The sequence below is a fragment of the Hemicordylus capensis genome, chromosome 2 (genome assembly GCF_027244095.1).
Source record: "Hemicordylus capensis ecotype Gifberg chromosome 2, rHemCap1.1.pri, whole genome shotgun sequence".
Lineage (NCBI taxonomy): Eukaryota > Metazoa > Chordata > Lepidosauria > Squamata > Cordylidae > Hemicordylus > Hemicordylus capensis.
Genome location: NC_069658.1, coordinates 98,263,787 through 98,283,239, shown reverse-complemented (window position 1 = coordinate 98,283,239; position 19,453 = coordinate 98,263,787). Strand labels below are relative to the sequence as shown.

At 40.5% G+C, this 19,453-nt stretch overlaps 1 protein-coding gene across 8 annotated transcripts in view; it reads right to left on the bottom strand.

Annotated features, from left to right (window-relative positions):
- FRMD3 (FERM domain containing 3) overlaps positions 1-19,453 on the bottom strand; it is a 225,423-nt gene that overhangs the window by 194,888 nt on the left and 11,082 nt on the right. The window contains exon 1 of one of the 8 annotated variants that reach the window (XM_053292925.1): positions 5,929-6,066. The exons of 5 other annotated variants lie outside the window; for them this stretch is intronic. In XM_053292925.1, coding sequence (XP_053148900.1) covers positions 5,929-5,961 — 33 coding nt within the window. In that variant the 5' untranslated portion in view covers positions 5,962-6,066. Of the gene's footprint in view, positions 1-4,384; positions 4,406-5,249; positions 5,900-5,928; positions 6,067-19,453 lie in introns of those variants that run through there. 2 more of the 8 variants (XM_053292926.1, XM_053292930.1) reach the window with 2 other exon arrangements.

Here is a 19,453-nt window from a genome sequence, read left to right as displayed (position 1 = left end):
CTCTTCACTGGAGTAGCCTGGTTCCCCCTCCACCCACCCGAGCTTATAGTGAGGTAGAACTCACCAGTCATATGAATCCTTGGGCAACCCAAGCGTTCATAGAGTCGGACAGCAAGAGCACCCATCAGCAGGGAAATCTCTCAACACACCACGCTCCTCACAAAGTGCATTGTGGGATTTCTGGAAGCTGGGCTTCATTTTTCAAGCCGCCAGATGGCCACACTGCTCACTGCAGGGCAGATCGTGTAGGCAAGTGATGCAGCTGGGGAAAGCCATGATTGTCTCAGGGGTGGGGGGAGATAGGACTGATCCTGCCTTCCCATCACCCATTATGTTTAATGTATGTTTAATGTAAAACTTTGTGAACGTGACTCTATTCTGTTCTATCAGACTCTCAAAGATGAGCTATACCACTCTATAACATTCATTTGAAAAGCATTTTAAAACCTTACCGTGCAAAGCACATTCTCTCCATTTGTTCAGAACAGAAGAGACAGTAATGTCTGCACATTAAGCTAACTGCCAGACCTTATATAAGTGCCTTCCCTTAAATGTGAATATAGTGTTGTTAGAACAATAAATAATAATAATAATCCCCCAGTGAGGCACTACCTTGGCATGGTTGTGGGGCTTGCGTGATCTGAGGAAGATCAGAGCTATGCTAGAGGTCCAACCATACTGGACAGGTCTCACCAGAGGAGCCAGATGAAGAGTGCCTCTCCCATCAACAATATTGTGAGACGTAACTTTAATAAATCTATACCGGATCGGCCGTCGCCCGAGTCAACAAGGACCGCGCCAGGTGCTGGAGTCCCTGGACATCTGGTGGCAAGTGGGCTACAGGACTCAGGATCTTCAGTTGAACAACCAGGGCTGGAGACTGCAAGGTTACTGGAAGAAAAATCGCTTAACCGGAAAAAATATACCAAAAAATGCCAACAAAGAAATAATGATCTGCTATTACAAATCTAGCACAACTAGAAGAGGTTATTTTAAAAGAATGTACCAAATTTGGAAAGAGAAGCACCCAGATAGAGAAATAACAGAACAAAGACTGGCAGAGCAGAGAAGATTCATAATAAGAAATAAAGTATTCACAGAAGTTGAGCTGGAAGAACTGAGCAACACAAGATATGGAAGAAGTTGGAAATAGAGGATACCACTGTTGCTGAAATGTTTCAAAATCAAAACCAGGCAACTTCCCCTTTGCCTTCAGCTCAAAAACCTGAACGCCGTTTAACAGAAAAGCAACAAGAACTAAAGCAAAAAATAACTGAGCACATGAACCAAACAACCACCAGGGTTCGACTTCCAGCTCTAAAAACAGTTGTCAAAAACAACTTGCTCAGGCATTAAAAGATATAAATGCTGCACTTGCAGAAATAACAACCAATAATTTGCAAGAAACAAACCAACTAATGTACAGTGCAGCAACAATAACAACACAAGAGCTCGGATATAAGATCAGTGGACCTGTAAGAAAAGAAAGTAGTACATCACCTAAATGGAAGATTAGATTAGAAAATAAAATCTCCAGGCTTAGATCGGCTGCTAGTAAATTGAAAGATATGAAAGACAAGAAGCTGAAGAATAAAAACACCTAACAGTATCTGATCCAAAAATACCACCTAGATTCAAGGAGAATTAGAGAAGTCCTGGAAATAATAAAGCAGCAAATAACAGCAGTGTCAAAGAAGATTAGCAGATATGAAGCCAGAATTACACAACACAGGCAGAATCTCCAATTCCAGTCGAATCAGAGATGTTTCTACCAAAGCATAGAAGGAGAAACTGCAAGAAACATAGAAACACCAAATAAAGAAGAAACAGTGCAATTCTGGGGGAAACTAAGGGACAATCCAATAGATTATAATAAAAAAGCAGGCTGGGTGAAAGAGGTCGAAAAATGTAACCAACAAATGCAAGATCTAATAATAACACCAGAATTAATAAGTGAAAGAGCAAACAGAATTAAAAATTAAAAAGGTGATGATGAACACCTAACAAGACTCCATAAACAACTATCAAAACAGTTCAATCACATTTTGCAAGGAGGTGATATTGAACAATGGCTAACAACTGGGAAAACTCATCTCATAATGAAAGACCCAGCAAAAGGAGCAGTTCCAAGTAATTATACACCGATAACCTGCCTGCCAACCATGTTCAAATTATTTACTGGAATAATAGCAGATGAAGTGATGCAACACTTATTAACTAATAAGCAGCTTCCAATTGAACAGAAAGGAAATTGCCCGAACCCAGAGGCACAAAAGACCAGCTGCTGATTGACAAATGATTTTAGAATACTGCAAGAGAAGAAAAACAAATCTAAGTGTTTCATGGATTGACTACAAGAAGGCCTTCGACTCATTGCCTCACACATGGAGACTAAAATGTTTAGAAACAACTGGTGTCAGCAAAAACATTCAGATATTTATTTTAAAAAAGCAATGAGCATGTGGAGTACACAGTTAACAATCAATGGCGAGACACTTGGACAGGTTAGCATTAGAAGAGGCATTTTCCAAGGGGACTCACTATCTCCTCTGTTGTTTATAATCGCCATGACCCCACTTTCACAAATACTAAACAGAACAGGCCTCGGATACCAAACATCTAAAACATCAAGTCAAATCAACCATCTGCTGTACATGGACGATCTGAAGTTGTATGGAAAGTCCCAGTCAGAAATCGAATCACTGCTAAACACTGTCCGTATATTCAGTAGCGATATAGCAATGGAGTTTGGACTAGACAAGTGTGCTGCATTAATAAGGAACAGAGGAAAAATAAGAAAAACAGAAGGAATAGAACTGCCCAATAGAAGCAAGATCAAGAACCTGGAAGAGAAAGAACATTACAAATATTTGGGCATTCTCCAGGCTGATAACATCGCACACACTGAAGTTAAAAGAAAAATTGGGAGTGAATACATCAGGAGAGTTAGAAAAATCCTCAAGTCCAAACTCAATGGCGGGAACGCCATACAAGCCATAAACACCTGGGCTATACCTATTATCAGATACACTGCAGGAATAATAGACTGGACCCAGGCAGAGCTAGAGACGCTAGATTGTAAGACCTGGAAAATAATGACCATCAATCATGCTCTGCACCCCCGCAGTGATGTAGATAGGCTATATAGGATATATCAAGGACAGTGAAGAAGATGCACTGAAAATGGTCAATAACGAGAAACTATTCAACACCAATGAAACAAAGCAGGCATACAAGAAAGAACAAGTCAAGAACCGAGCAGAAAAATAAGCCACTGCATGGTCAATATTTGCACAATATAAGTGGAAAATCAGACATCACCAAGACCTGGCAATGGCTTAAGAATGGCAACTTGAAGAAAGAAACAGAGGGTTTAATACTGGCTGCACAAGAACAGGCACTAAGAACAAATGCAATAAGAGCAAAAGTAGAAAAGTCAACAACAAACAGCAAGTGCCACCTTTGTAAAGAAGCAGATGAAACCGTGGACCACTTTATCAGCTGTTGTAAAAAGATTGCACAGACTGACTACAAATAAAGACATGACAAGGTAGCAGGGATGATACACTGGAACATCTGCAAAAAATACAAGCTACCTGTAGCCAAAAATTGGTGGGACCATAAAAGTGAAAAAGTTGTAGAAAATGAAGATGCAAAAATATTATGGGACTTCCGACTACAAACAGACAAACATCTGCCACACAATACACCAGATATAACTGTAGTCGAGAAGAAAGAAAAACAAGTTAAAATAATCGGCATAGCAATACCTGGAGACAGCAGAATAGAAGAAAAAGAAATAGAAAAAATCACAAAATCCAAAGATCTACAAATTGAAATTGAAAGGCTGTGGCAGAAAAAGGCCAAAATAATCCCAGTGGTAATTGGCTCCCTGGGTGCAGTTCCAAAACAACTTGAAGAGCACCTCAACACCATAGGGGCCACAGAAATCACCAGCAGCCAATTACAAAAAGCAGCTTTACTCAGAACAGCCTATATTCTGCGATGATATCTATAACAACAGCAACAACATTGACAATAAAATTCTGGCTTTGCAGGTCCTTGGGAAGGACTCGATGTCTGGATAAAACAAACCAGTCAATAACACCTGTCTGACTGTGTAAAATAATATATAATAATAACGTGATGATGAGCATTCTAGGAAGTCAGTCCATCAATAATGGTGCACTCTAAACTGTTCCAATTGTTGAGGGGGTATGAAGAGAAATATTAAAATCTTCACAGCAAATTATGCTCTGGTAGAAAATAACTTTAGCCCAAGATATTACCTGGAGACAGTAGGTTGAGTTAAAAAAAAAACAAAGAAAGATGTATTAAGAAACTAAAATATCACATTCTGAATGAGAGCCATTGACCAACATACCCAAACAGGCACTAGCCTTCAACAACTGGACAATTCTAACTGACCAAGACAGCCCTATTAACATCTCATCATGCCTCCAGTGGCCAGAAGAGGTTACCAGGGTGCTAAGAGCAATGCTTTAGAATTCTCACTTCTAACTCTCCTTCTCATTGCTCGAACACCAATCAACAACTCCCATCATCTCTCACAATGCAAGAAAAAGTTCTCTTGGCAATGGCTTTGTGAATACATCTGCTAACATCTTCTCCATTGGGCAGTATTTGAACTCCACAAGACCCTTTTCCTTTTTTTCTTTTAAGATATTTTTATTATTTGTCCAACAAGACAACGGAAATAGAAAAAGAACATAGAAAAAGAAGAAAGATAAAAGTAACTATGCAGTTAACATCTCTTGAATATCTCATAATTACATACATCAATCGGGAATTCAACAGCCCTCCATTATCAACCTTCCAAAAAACCACCTTTATACCAAGTATTATACCCCTTTCCTTGTACATCACGTACATAAAGATATTTTGTGTCAATATGCTTTGTTCCGGATTTTGTCCTCTCCGTTTGTGAAAGCAAAATACAACTTTGATTGTTCTCAAACAATTCAGTTGGTTTTAGTTCATCAGCTCCAAAGTCTTAAAACAATTTGTGTATCCATGCCATTTCCTGGCAAGCCTGAGTGGCTGCCACATATTCCTGTGAAGAGCAATAGCGTCCTGCTTTTGACTGCACCAACTAATCACTCCACCTCCATAAAAGAAGCGATCTGTTCTGTCTTCTGCCCAGTCTGCATCCACAAAACCCTCTATTCTAGGATTACTACTAGATGACAATTTAAGTTTTAGATGAGCTGTACCTTTAAGGTACCTACCTGGTCTTTTAACGGCAATCCAGTCATTTTTGGTGGGTGTACTCACTTTCCTGATTAAAATCCTCACAGCTCCAGCAATGTCTAGTCTTGTTACTGTGTCAATATATAGAAGTTTCCCAATTGTGAAGCAGGCTTGACAGTGGCTCTGTCCTGTCCTGTGCCCCAGGCAAAGAAGGAAGCATCTTTTTCATCAATATTATCTCCTCTCTCCTCTTGTGACAATAAGGGTTCTTCTTCATCCAAATGACTAGGTGGTGGTGGGAAGCATCACTGGCTGGTCCCCAACACTGCATCATCAATTCTGGTGCATTGTGTTCACATCTGCTCTTTGCCTGGGACAAGTATGTCCTGCGTCAATCTTTTAAGAGCTGCTGTGTGGGGTGAGGTCCAGACTTGGGGACAAAGAACTGGACTCATGAACTTTCTGGTCCCTTTCAGTCATATGCTGTTATGCCTGCATATCTTATGACCCTCCCCACTCTGCCACTAAGAAGCAGCATTCTACCTTACTTTGCATTAGGCTAAAATATCACAGCTGTGCTCTGAAGCATGCCTGCAGCCCCTAGCAAAAGCCATGGACCATTCCTTTGGAAAGACACAACCAAGAAGGGAAAACAATTAGAACTTTGGCAGTTCTCAGTGTTCTAATTTTTTTAAATAAAAAAAATTTGTCTCATACCAACAGTAAGGAGAATATGATGATAATTAGCATTATCAAATGATAAACCTTTCATGAGAGCCTCAGGTCTACATGTATCCAGACAATGAGATGGAATTACTGGCAACAATGAGATGGAACCTCTGGCAACTATTTCTCATATTCCATAAGACTGTCACAGCCTGCAACTTACTCATCAAAATAAGACATACTGCAACTTTCTGCATCAGAATTGCAACAGTCTGTAATGTTCCCATCCACTGGAAGGCATTTCACAAGCTGATATTCCACCATCAAGCTGACTAAGCTGTGGGAGTCCCTCAGCAGAGAAGCCAGATGGGGAAAAAATATTTGTATCACTTCACTGCAAAATATGCCACATATTAATTAGTAGAGCCTCAGTTCACACTTATAAGTAATGCCCATTGCTTTGCATTCTCTTGTGTCTTCGAATGAATTAAACTGTTTTCATTAATTAAGTATATCAACATTTTAAGAAATCTGCTGCTGATTATAGCATAACTACTCAGCTAACGCAACAATCTATGTATGAACTAAATCTCATTGTACTCAACGAGGCTTACTCCCTAGCACAGTGCAAGGCCCAGGAGCCAGTGGTGGCTACCTTCAACCCTAAATGCAACTCCCTGACTAATTGTTTAATAGGCCTTTGCAAAGCTTGGGCCAATGCCATGTACTCCACACAGCTCCCCTAGCACTGTGCAGAGGCGACCATTCCCGCTGCACAATGTTGCGCTTTGCCCAGTGTCAGTGGGGCTCCTTTAAGGGAAACTGAACCCTCTCAAACTCCAGTGGTATGATTAGGGGTGGCCCATGGGGCACAGCCCCCCAATGAATTGCTCAGGGCTCGAGCCTCATCAGCTACCTTCCTCCTCCATGATCTCTTCCAGAAAGAAAGTGCAGCAATGAAGGTATCGGCATAGAGCATGGGAGAGAGCTCCTAGCTTCACCTAGCTCTCCATGGCTTCTACCTTCATACATGTTATAATATTAGAGACTTTTAAAAACATACATGTTTATTCTTGGAGGGTAAGACTGAGATTAATTATCAAAGGTGGGACTCTATTTCTCTTAAAGATCCCTCATTGCTAAGCTCAGCACTGTGTGGAGGTCAGTCCAGCAGGAAATATCTGTCACACTAAAGGAGGTTTTTTTTGCCAACACGGCCCCAACTTGAAAAATGGTGAAGATCACAGCACCAGCAAGTGTATTCAGGATTGCATGCAACATCATTAACTGTTTTTTTGCTCATTTATGCAGTTCCAGAGTTTGTTACAAACTCCTGCCTAGTTGAAAGATGTGTAAGATGAATCTCCATTTCTTTTACTGTACATATCTTTCTCTGGTGAATACTGTAAATTCACCAGTCAACATGTCTGGTGGCTACTCGGGAACGGGCCTTCTCCGTTGCTGTCCCTGGACTTTGTAATGAGCTCCCTCTTGAAATAAGAGCCTCCCCATCTCTGGCAACTTTTAAAAAGGAACTGAAAACATATTTATTCACCCAGGCTTTTAATTAGATTTCTGGCTTTTAATTATTTATAGTTTTAATATTTTAAATGTTAGGTTTTTAATTTTTTTAATGTTAAGGAGTTTAATGTTTAAATGATTTGAATTGTAAACCGCCCAGAGATGCAAGTTTTGGAGGGTATAGAGATATATTAAATAAATAAATAAATAAATAAATAAATAAATAAATAAATAAATAAACAAACAAACAAACAAACATGCCATCATGAAAGGTCAATTCATTTTTTACATAGCAGACTTGTTCACTGAATAGTATATACACATCTCCCAGTGAACACATTCACGAGAAAAGACGTATCACCCGAGACATGTGGTGGGTGAGTGCCAAAGAGATGTGATTGCCTGCGGATCCCTGGCAGAGGTTCACTACATGTTTATTGAAAAATGTATTCCCTTCATGCTCTACAGTAATTATGGCAAATTCCAACATATGCACAGAAAAATGCATCTACTGTGTAAGCCATGTTGGCCCTCAGTATATCAAAGACAAAAAGAGCAATCCGACAGACACTGCTGCAAATCCACTTCATGTCGGTGAGACTTTGTGAAGAAAACAGCCTATATTAACCAACATTTTTCAGGCCTGGCTAACTTAACCTGATCACCTCCATTTTTTCCAAGGTCCCCAAAGCCCACTTGTAAACAGCTTGCCTACAAGAAAGAGTTTGTGTTTAATTTAAAAGTAGGTCTGAGTTAAGACCTTTTGATGTAAGTTCTCAGAAATAAATTGTAAGAGGACTTCCTATAGTAACTGTTTTCTCAGTGAAAAGGAATGAAGGAAGGGTCTCAACAAATTCAGTTATCTCCCCCCCCCCCACATACTCTCTTTCTTATGCCTAGGTAAAGCACATGGTTTGCCTGGAGCTGCCCAAATAACACATGACAAATCCCATTTTGCAAATTCCATTTTGCAATGCTCTTCAATAGCTTGAACCAGTAGAACAATATAAGTCTGTGGGATCCTGCTGGGTATCCTATCTTGCCAGGCAGTACAGGAAGGCATTTACCTAAGGAAGTGTGTGTATGTGTGTGTGTAAGTGTGTGTGTGTAAGTGTGTGAGTTTTAGAAACAATTTCTTCCCTTTCCGTTTAAATGCCATGTGATCTCCAATTTGCTTTAAAACACACACACACACATTTTACTTTTTGCCAACAATATTATGGGACTTTTTATATTTGTACTCTCTGAAGCCTGCTCATGTTATCACTTTGCTATGTTTACCTTCCTAATAACCAGATAATCTGGAGGGTTTTATGAGAGAACCAAGGCATCTAACAGTCAGTGTGGTGGGAAACAATCAACTTCCAGACTTTTATGAAGTCTTTTTTTTTTTAAATATCCTTGCAAAATTGACTGGTGAGGAGCATGGGCATAACTATAATTGAGTGGATAAGTTCAAAGAACCCGGGCCACCGAGCTCCTGGGGGCCCCCAATGCCACCCTTCCCTATTTTCTTCATTATCTCCTAGGAGGCGCTGGGGAGAGAAGGAAATACAGGCCCCCTCTCCCCTAACTACGCCCCTGATGAGGAGTCTGGGAAAACTTTTTTACCCTGGGGTTCCATGTCAGACGTGAACAGAATTCCTACATATGCTCCACTCAAATAAACAGTGGATGCTCAGATGAAATGCTTTTAGAATTATGACCTTCCCCCCTCCCCAATAGGAGTAAGTCAATCAATGACTTAGAAAGGGATAGCTTATCTAATTTAATGGGGTCCTTTTTGTATACCCCCTCAATGCTTTATCACACATGAAGAATTGCCCTTTCTGAATATAAATAGCTGTGTCCAGATGAGGATATACATCCACAGAAATGTGAACAGATTGCACATCTATACTTTGTCACACAATTGGGCTCGGCTACTCACAGAAAAGGCTTGCTTCAAACTTAAGGTCTTCAAGTCAGTAGCTCAAGAAAAGGCAATAGGTCAGTTGTAGAAAACACTTGAGTTTAAAGATGACTGGCACAAGCCTATCAAAGCCTTCTAGTCTTGATGGCTATATGTTACTCTAGGATCCAGGACAGTACACCTCTGAATACCAGTTGCAAGGGAGCTATGTCAGGAGAGGGGGTGGTATCATGTCTTCCATCGCCTGATTATGAGCTTCCAGGGGCATCTGACTGACTATTGTGGGAAACAGAATGCTGGGCTAGATGGGTTTTGGCCTGATCTAGCAAGGCTCTTATGTTTTTAAGCAACCTTGGAGTGTCATTCTAGTTCACACTAATGAGCTAAAGAGACCATTGGTCTGACTAAATGACTACACTTCCTTATATCCTCACAGTTATAACAACATAACTCCCGTTATATCAAGAATTGATGTACTCTGAACTTACAAAAGAATAGCTATGGTGATGCCAGGAAAGTCACCAGAAATGATGGAGAATATATCCTGGAGGCCTATCTTGCATTTACAATATGATGAACTACAAGGGGGGGGGGAGTTTTTGCCCCCACAGCTCTGATTCTTCTGTTGCTTCTAATATAAATTAAGCTAGTGAGAAGGTTTCTTTTTTAAACTGCTTGAAACTGAATGCCCTGCAACTCTGTAATTTACAATTCACATTTCACTTAACTATTCTGTCTCTTATTCTTTGGGGATTTTGTTATGCTCAGCTGGAAAGAATTTTTCTAAATTTGAACTGATTACTCTTATCCTTCAAACCTCAGCAGTCTCCAGAGTTATATCTCCAAGATACAAATAGTCAAGCCAAGTATGAAAATTAATTCAGAGATTCTAGTGAAGTAATTAAGTTCTCAAGTTAAAACAGAAAATAATTTTCACTCACAGGGACCAGTCGAATGCTGGTTGAGTGTGTAACTAGATTTATGTGATGATGCATAAAAAAGGAATTTAAGCAACTCATTAAAGCAAAAGGTTTTCCTTATTTTTACCCAATATTCTAGAATGAATATCTACAAGTATGAGCTAGAAAGCAGTGTTGTTGACAATGATCAAATACGGATGACATATTTATTTTTTATTTTACTTATGTATCACTTTTATCATGTTTGAATCAAAGCAAATAACAATAAAAATAAAACAAGCAATAAAACTTATAGTGAAATAGACAGCTTTCTTTCTCAGGAAAAGTCCCAAAGGCTCTCAGATTCAGAATGGAAGTTCAGATGTTGATGCATAGCAAGTTTGCGTGTCTCATTCTAAACAAAAAAGAAATCTTTGCGAAAAGAAAGATCAGGTAGTAATTAGTCTGTGCCTCCAACAAAAAAGTCTGATAAATATATTAAGCAAAAAAATCTATCTGCAAAGAATACATATTCTTAGATTCTTAGGTACAACAGGATAACGTCAGCACTTATTTAAATGTGACATGGCTGATCAAATAATACTAGCCTGTGTAGTTGTTCAACTTAGCCATCTTTACATGGCTTACCATATCTGCAGGCCACCAGCAGATGCTAACAGTGCAAACTACATGGGCAACACTGCATACATATAGGCTTGCACATGCAGTAAGTGCATTTTAAACACGTTGTTGGCCAAATGAAGTGTCTACACAGGTAAGGGCTTTCCATGTTAAAGCGCCACATTTAATAGTGCACAGGTGTTGCAAGTGACTTGTGCTTCCTCTTTTTCTGCTTCTGTAACATCTGTCAAAAGTAATTCCAGATAGAACTGCTCAGAACAACTGAGGTGTGCTGTTAAAAAAGGACTTATATATCTCTCCTGCAAAGTTCGATAAAACTGACAATTCAAGATAACATGGGCTTTTGACTCCACTTCCCCAGAACCACAAGGGCAGACACGCTCTTTATAGGGGATCTTACAGTATCTCTCCTCCCGGACAGCCATTTCTAAGGCATTACACCGGGCCAGCATCAGAGCAAGAAACAAGGTAGGGTCAAATTGTGCAGGCTGACTTAGGGTAACTGACAGTCTGTACTGAAAATGGCTTTGGCAATGACAAATTTGTTGGGAAGTAAGCACAAGCTGCTTGCATTTTTTCTTTTTCTACTTTCTGTGCAAGTTGCAGGTGCAAAGTGGGAAGTTGGGCATATCTCCCATTGTGAGATGTGCAAGTTACAGATACTGTGTGTGTAGTGCTCACTCCTCTTACATAGGGGAGATACCCATGTTCTTTTCGCAGCTTGTGCTTACTTCCCAACAAATTTGTCATTGCCAAAGCCATTTTCAGTACAGACTGTCAGTTATCCTAAGTCAGCCTGCACAATTTGACCCTACCTCGTTTCTTGCTCTGATGCTGGCCCGGTGTAATGCCTTAGAAATGGCTGTCCGGGAGGAGAGATACTGTAAGATCCCCTATAAAGAGCGTGTCTGCCCTTGTGGTTCTGGGGAAGTGGAGTCAAAAGCCCATGTTATCTTGAATTGTCAGTTTTATCGAACTTTGCAGGAGAGATATATAAGTCCTTTTTTAACAGCACACCTCAGTTGTTCTGAGCAGTTCTATCTGGAATTACTTTTGACAGACCGTTGGGATGTAGTATCTTATAATGCATGGAGCCCTCTGTTTTATGTAATGGATGAACTCGGGTGTTATGGTTCTGTTTTATGTTTCAACAGCTTATTATTTTATTTGACCAAGTTCGCTTTTATGTAAAGCTCGTTTTTATGTGAAGCTTTTGTACTTTGTGTTTTGCTGGTCAAATGACCATAACAATAAAGATTTGAGATTTGAATTTATGACCCAATAAGCCAAAGGCAGTCTACCAGTCACGCTATATAGAGCGCTAAGTATTTGGCAACGCCTTTCCCTCAAAGAATAGTATCCAGAGCGGCACTGATGAAACAGCGCTTGCAGAAGGCATTTTTCCGCCTCCTTCTCTTTGTTGCAGCCCCCTGAGCCCTCCAAAACATCTTCCTGAGTGTCAAAGAAATTCCACTTGCGGAAGGTGTCTCCAGAGGCGCTCTTACACCTGGACTTCGGGGCCTACCCAGTTTCCAGGGATTCCTCCCACCTGCTGCGACCCACACAGTTGCCAAGAGTCCCTTAGGGGCTCAGGGGGCTGCAGTGAGAAGAAAGGAGAAGGGAAATGGCTTGTGCTTGTGCTCTTGGGACAGCACTGCTCTAGAAGCTACTCACTGGGTGTGCAGCTTCAGGAAGGAAGGAAGCACTGGAGGCTAATAAAGTCCCTGGTGGACCACCAGCTACTGATCTATGTCTGGCTTGGTGGATCACAACTTGAGCAAACCTGCCATAAAGTAAAAGCTGAACAAATCTATTTCTGTTACTAGTTCCAAAACTGTAGGTACATTCACAAAATGTGACAAGGTTTTAAAATATTTTAAGGTATTTGTTTTCACCTTCTTTTAGCATTATCAAATCTAAAGAAAGTCTAAAGAAGTTAGCAATGGGACATGGTCTTTTTCTTTAATTGCATCTCCCCTGAAGTTACTGTCTTGATTTTTCTCTCTTCAAAATTGTTTATTTTTTTTATTGTGCCTCCTTTTAGTCTCTGAGTTTTAACAAATGCATGCACTTTGAACAACAACAAATAAAGCAAACTCTGAAGAGCAATTAAAATAGTGATATACAACAATACTGTAACAGAAACAAATTCTCCTTTAAAAGCAAGTTCATGGAGTGGCCTTAGGCCAGTAAAGGTAAAGTGTACCGTCAAGTCGATTTTGACTCCTGGCACCCACAGAAACTTGTGGTTTTCTTTGGTAGAATACAGGAGGGGTTAACCATTGCCTCCTCCTCAGTGTGAGATGCTGCCTTTTAGGTCTTCCTATATAGCTGCTACCTGACATAGTACCAGCGGGGATTCGAACCGGCAACCTCTGCTTGTTAGTCAAGCATTTCCCCACTGCACCACTTAGGCCAGTAGCTATCTCTAATCCCAACCTAACTCACAGGATTGTTGCAAGGATGAAAAGGGAAATGTAGAAAAGCACACCGAGTACCATCGAGAAAATCTGAAAATAGATTAGATATTTATTCTACTTTGTCTTCAACATAAAATAATAATTAATGTGCACATTCCAAAGGTTTTGATTGTACACCTGAATATTTTACTGCAATTATTTTCTCATTCCATTGATTCAGCCTCAAATGAAAAGCAATGGGGGAAAGAGAGGTCTGAAAAGGTGTCATATCTGAACAACCAAGAAGTTATTACACAGGTAACTAGCTCTGGGTTTTGGGACTCAAGCAAAAGTATGCATTTTCAAATAAACTGAAAGGAGTCGAATTATGAATCATTTGATAACTTCACTGTAAGAAGATAAGAGTCAAAAATACTCTGAAGATCTTCTCCTTGCCTAGCAAACTGAGATAACAGTAACATAGTTTGGAGCAGTGATAAAAGGAGGAAGTCAATGAAGACATGACATAGTTGTACTTAATGTAATAATTTGAGACATCTATAGAACTGCAATACTGCTACAGAAGCATAACAATTTCATTGTATTAGTAGAAACAAAAGAGAGAGGAGAAATGAAAGAGTAACCAGTTTTGCATATTATCAAGTCTCAACAAATGCAAGAGAAACAGTTCTCTGTAGAGAAAGAACTCTCAGTCCTAACACACAGGACAACCTCCTACATCTTCCAAGGAAAGACACAGGGTATATGTCCAGACTAACACTGTTGCAAGTTATTTGTTATCAGATATTCACAGCATAGTCTGAAACACAACCTGTGACCTACTGTTAGTGTTTTAGAATACAAAACCTTATATTTCATTGAACAGGCACAAGTCTTCCCACAATTGGCCTAGAAAGAAGTGTCCATTCACTGCCTTTCTTCCTCATTAGAGAGTCTTTTTTAAAAAATACTGAATTTTTGCAATTGTGTTAATCAGCCTACTCACTACAGATATTTTTCTAGTTTATTATGCTATTGGGGCAAGCACTCAAGCCCCGTGCCCTTCCCTTGCCCCGCACCAGTGGCAGTGCAGAGATTCCTGCCTGGGATTCCCTTTTTTCACTACGGCTGGCCCCGGAACATGGCTCCCACAGGCTACAGAAGGCCAGCAGCTGCCCCTCAACCCAGCTAGGCCCCAGGTCATGCTTGACTACACACAGTGGGAGCTCCAGCTGGGCTGCACCCCTCTCTGGTTTGCCCAGAGGAGAGCGCAGCCCAAGAAGAGTCGCCACTGTGTGCAACCTAGCACACCGCGGGCCGGGGCACAGCTGGGTCGGAGGGCAATTGCTAGACTGCTGTGGTGAGCGGGAGCCATTCTCTGGGGCCAGCAGTGAGGAAAAAATGGAAATTCCAGGCAGGAAGCTCTGCACTGCTGGGTGCCGCATCTCCACACCTCTGCCATTTCTCTCTGAGGCTCCACACCCCTCCCCCATTGTCCTAAGTGCTGCACCCTGCTGAAAATGGCCCTGCTGCAGCACAAGGGGAAGTGAGTTAAATGCCCTCATCCTAGATGCCACAATCTTACCCCCACAACCACTGTTTTAATTAAAAATAACAAAAATGGAAGCACAAATAATGCTTCCATTCACATACAATTTGACTCTCAAGGTTTCAGAAGTTAGTATTCAGTTACATAAGATGAGGTTCATCCTCAGTTCTCCTTGAAAAGGCAGTGAGTGATGCTCTGTGTTTCAATCCCCCCACTCAGGGGCATACATTCTTCATATTAAATACTGCAATGTAAGGAGAAAACACTGACAAATCATTGTGTGATGAGGGCAGGGATTCATGTGGGGAAAAGCTGAAGGAACCCATGAGCACTTTCCCTCCAAAGCCCAAGTTTCTCTCTCTCAGGGAGATATAATTTCATTTTGATCAATCTGTCTTGAAATGCAGACTTTTGTCAAGCATACTAATTAGTAAATACAAGCACACACAAACACACACAGAGAGTGTACTGTACCCAAGACTGAGCCTTAGGGATAGGGTGGGCTATGAATATATAAAACCTAGCAAACGAAAGTACAGAATCTAGAAAAACATGCATTAGATTTTTAAATGTCCATCCATGTTTTTACCCATTTTCTAGGAGCTAAACTGTCACAACAGCTCACAGCTTTTGCTTGTTGTGGTTCTGACATCACTTGCAGGATAAATATAAATTCACTAAATCTCCTGCCTGCTGTGCTGTCAGCTTAATCCCTTAGCCTTTCGTTTTCCACATCCATGACACTTTCCTCATACATAGCATGGCCCCACTGTCCTCTTGTTTTTTTCACTATCCTCCCATTCTTGTTTATTTTTCAAATAGTCAACTGAACAATGAAATTCATCTCTGAACAAATATTGGTCCTTTCCCTCAATAGTTGCTTTCAGTATACACGGCTATAAAAAGGAGCCTTTGAGAAACAGTTCCTTAAAAATTTGTTATCTAGTTTTTAGGTAACTAATAATATGAAGCCTTCCACACACAGCAAAATGAATTTTTAAAATATTTTACTAGGGCTTTAGCAGTGCTTCAAGGGGAGAAGGCTGGAAGTTAAGAAGTGAATCAATTATTGATCAATCTAGTATGTAATTAAAATAATAAATGTACACCAGGATGCTGTACCAAATCAACCCCTAAAAAAAAAATAGTTCAGAGAGGGTTTTTTTCAAGGAACCATAACTAAATTTGGATCTATAATCTCAAAGCTGACTTGAATCAGATCCAGAATTAAACATCTAAACAACAAAAAAGTGCTAACCAGTTCAGAGTAAGTGGATCAATACTGGGGCACTAAGAGGTTCTTTTCCAAGGAGTCGTGAGGGCTCCCCACTACTCTAGTTATATATGCAAGAATTTATAATTCCCAGGGAGTCATCTAAAAAGGAGGAGAAGCAGCAGTAGAGACTAGTAGGCAGGGCTCAGGACTGGTAGTCTAGTGCTCCAGCAGGAACATCAAGGTCTGAACTCTACCAGCAAAAGTAGTGTTTGCAGTTCTTGCTACTCAAGTAAGTGCAGAAGGAGCCTTTTCTGAGCTCCAATTCATTCTGTCAACAAAGTGATCAACTATGATAAAATTCTGTAGTATTAATGAAAACATATAACAGGTTTTTAAAAATATGTACTTTCCCTCTCATTCCCTTTCACTTTCAAGTGATGGTTAATGCTATTCCTGGTTTTTTTATCCTGTTATTTTATGTTTAAATTAATTAATTAATTTAAAAAAACTTAGAAATTCAACAATGAGCAGCTTGAGACAGAGATAGACAGAGAGGCAGGCAAGCAGACACAGAAAGACCGATTGTTAAGTTAGTAGTATTATTGAACTTATTTTGTAGATTTACATTGCAAGCAAAAGAATTTGATATTATTCTACAAGAAATGTATTCTAAACCAGTCAAAACTGGTTCAGAGTGTCTGAACTGGTTACTGAACTACTTTTTTAAAAGTCAGTGACCAACTTCTAGCGCAGTGGTTGAGGCGCTCCTAATATCCACTGCCACACAGTACTAGACCCTGTGCTGTAATGGCCACTCTCCAGTATGGCCCCTTTTATGCAATGGTGCACATACTTTTTCAGAGTTCATCCCTTGCTCTGAAAGTGCTCTGCTAGAGAGGGAACACCTCACTGAGGATTAAGCAACATGTTCCTGTTCACAGAGCACTTGTGGAGCATGGGCAAGCTCCAAAAAGCATTTGCACTCTTGCACAAGAACGCAGAAGTGCCCAAACTTCAGAAAGTGAGTGTACCAGTGTGGGGCTAGTACTGTGTGAAATGGAAAGTTCAAATACTGTTGAACCTGAACCAGAAATTTTAAATGGTTCAACTCCCTGTGTGCACCTGACAGCAATGATATAAATTTACAGTGTCACTGTCTGCACCTTAACCCTTGCAGCTAAGGCTCAAGAAAAAAACCTATTATAGATTCGACATGTACACTAAACACCTGCTCAGTCTTTCAGTTAGATGTTTCATTGTAATATTATCATTAGTAGTAGTAGTAGTAGTAGTAGTAATAACTAGTTTAACCTGTGCAGAGCATCTGCATGCTAGTACTTGATTGCTCCCCTCACCCCTGCCACAGCCCCCCTCACCTCAAAGATCTTTCCACCCTCACCTGAGCCGCGCTCCTGCTCCTCCTCCTCCCGTTGCTTCCATCCCCCTCCCCCTTCTTGGTCGCGGCTGCAGTGTTCTGGAGCCTATTGGCCAAGCTGCAGCCCCCTATCCCCAGAGACCTCCGCACCCCCACCCGAGCCCTGCTCCTGCTCCTCCCCACAAGAGAAGCAGCAGCGGTTGACCGGGCCCTTCCTTGCTGCTGCCACTGCCATGGCATCTCATTCCCCTCAGGCCGCTGATAGGCTTGGGCCCGTCTCTCTCCTCCACTCGCTCTTCCCCTCAGTCTTTCTTCTCCTCCCTTTTTTCTTTTCCTTCTTTCTCTTTCTCTTTCTCTCTCCCTCCCTCCCCCAATCCCTTCCTGAGTTAACAGATCTTGTTTATCTTGTTTCCTCATTTAATTCACACAACGGCAACCTCCTTCTCCTGAAGGGGCTCTTTCCTCCCTCACGACCCCTCACTTCGGAGACCCTTGCCCACTATCCTTTTATATACAGAGAGAGAGATTCCTCTTCTCTACATTCAAGAACATCTTCCAACCAGTAACAATTGCATTCCAACTGGCTTTAACCAGCACAGGCTCCTCCTTTCTATCTGCATATGAAATCCCCACTGCCCATTCACCACGGTGCCACAGATTCCTCCTCCCTATGTGCATATGGAATCCTCACTGCCCAATCAACATGGTGCTTCTGCTCTCTCAGGCTCTTTCTCTCTATCTGCATATGGAATCCCCACTGCCCAATCACCATGGCGCTTCTGCTCACGAACTCTCGCAAGAGCTGCCACACACGGGATTAGCCACGGGTATGCCTTAGAAAATTATGTAGAGAGATAGTAATAATAATACACTTTATTAGCTGCCCAATAACAAATTGCGCTCTGGGTAGCTCACAACACAACTTTTAAAAATCCTATAAAAACACATAACACAACAAGTCACAACACAAAACAAACAAAAAATACAAAATACAATACATTTTTAAAACTTTTTAAAGATCCATTTCAAAAATCAATTTTTAAAAGCATGAGTGAACAGAAAGGTCTTCACCTGGTGTCTAAAAGAACAAAGTGATGGTATCAGGCAAGCCTCATTGGGGAGCCTATTCCATAAATGGGGTGCCACCACTTTTATTTTGCAGCCAATCCTTACTTTGGAAAAATATGGGTCTTGAAAGGCACAACAGTGTAAAAAAAAAAAGTTATTAAAGGTAATCTAATCCCCCCCACACCCACTCAGAAAATGCTTCCTGCCCAGCAAGATACCTAGCACCCATCCACCAGGGATCATGCTATGTGTATTCCAGACTAGAGAACAGTGTGCCATTACCACAGGCAGAAAGCAGATGTACTGAAGAGATGCCCTTAGAGGAAATAGTTGCAGAGCGATACACTCTCATACCTTAACATTAAAAAAAATCTCTCTTTCTCTCCCTCCTAATCTCTGTCTGTGAATTTGGGGATAGAGTAGAAACAGTGTGTGTCCAAAAGATCCAGTCCACAGAAACCAGAGATGCATACTACTACAAGAACCATAGTTCCCACATTAGTAGTCACAACATTCTTTTTGAAAAGCTATTTGCAGAGGAATTGTTTCAATTTTGCCTATGTAATGGATTCAACATTTTCTTGCCTCACTTTGACAGCTCAGGAAGACACTCTCATCCGGGGGAAATGTAAACACGCAATCATTCAAACAGAAGTTATGCTGCTATAAGATCATTAAATATTATTTTATATATGAAATCACAACTATGATGCAACATCTGTTATGAAGGAGATTCTGGATATATTTTTTAAGCCCACCCTACAGCTAAGTTAACAGAAATAGATCAGGAAATCTACATCATAGAATATTGCTGCAAATAATCAAGCAGCTGTTAGTTGTCTATACTTCCAGCTTCCATGTAAACATTGCAAGTTTGAATTATGACAAAGGTAAGTAAATCAATCAGAAAATCTGATTTTTTGCTAACAAGTTTTATTCTTACTAAAATGTTCTGTTCTATAAATTCATTTGTAGGATTTCTAAATTTATGTCGA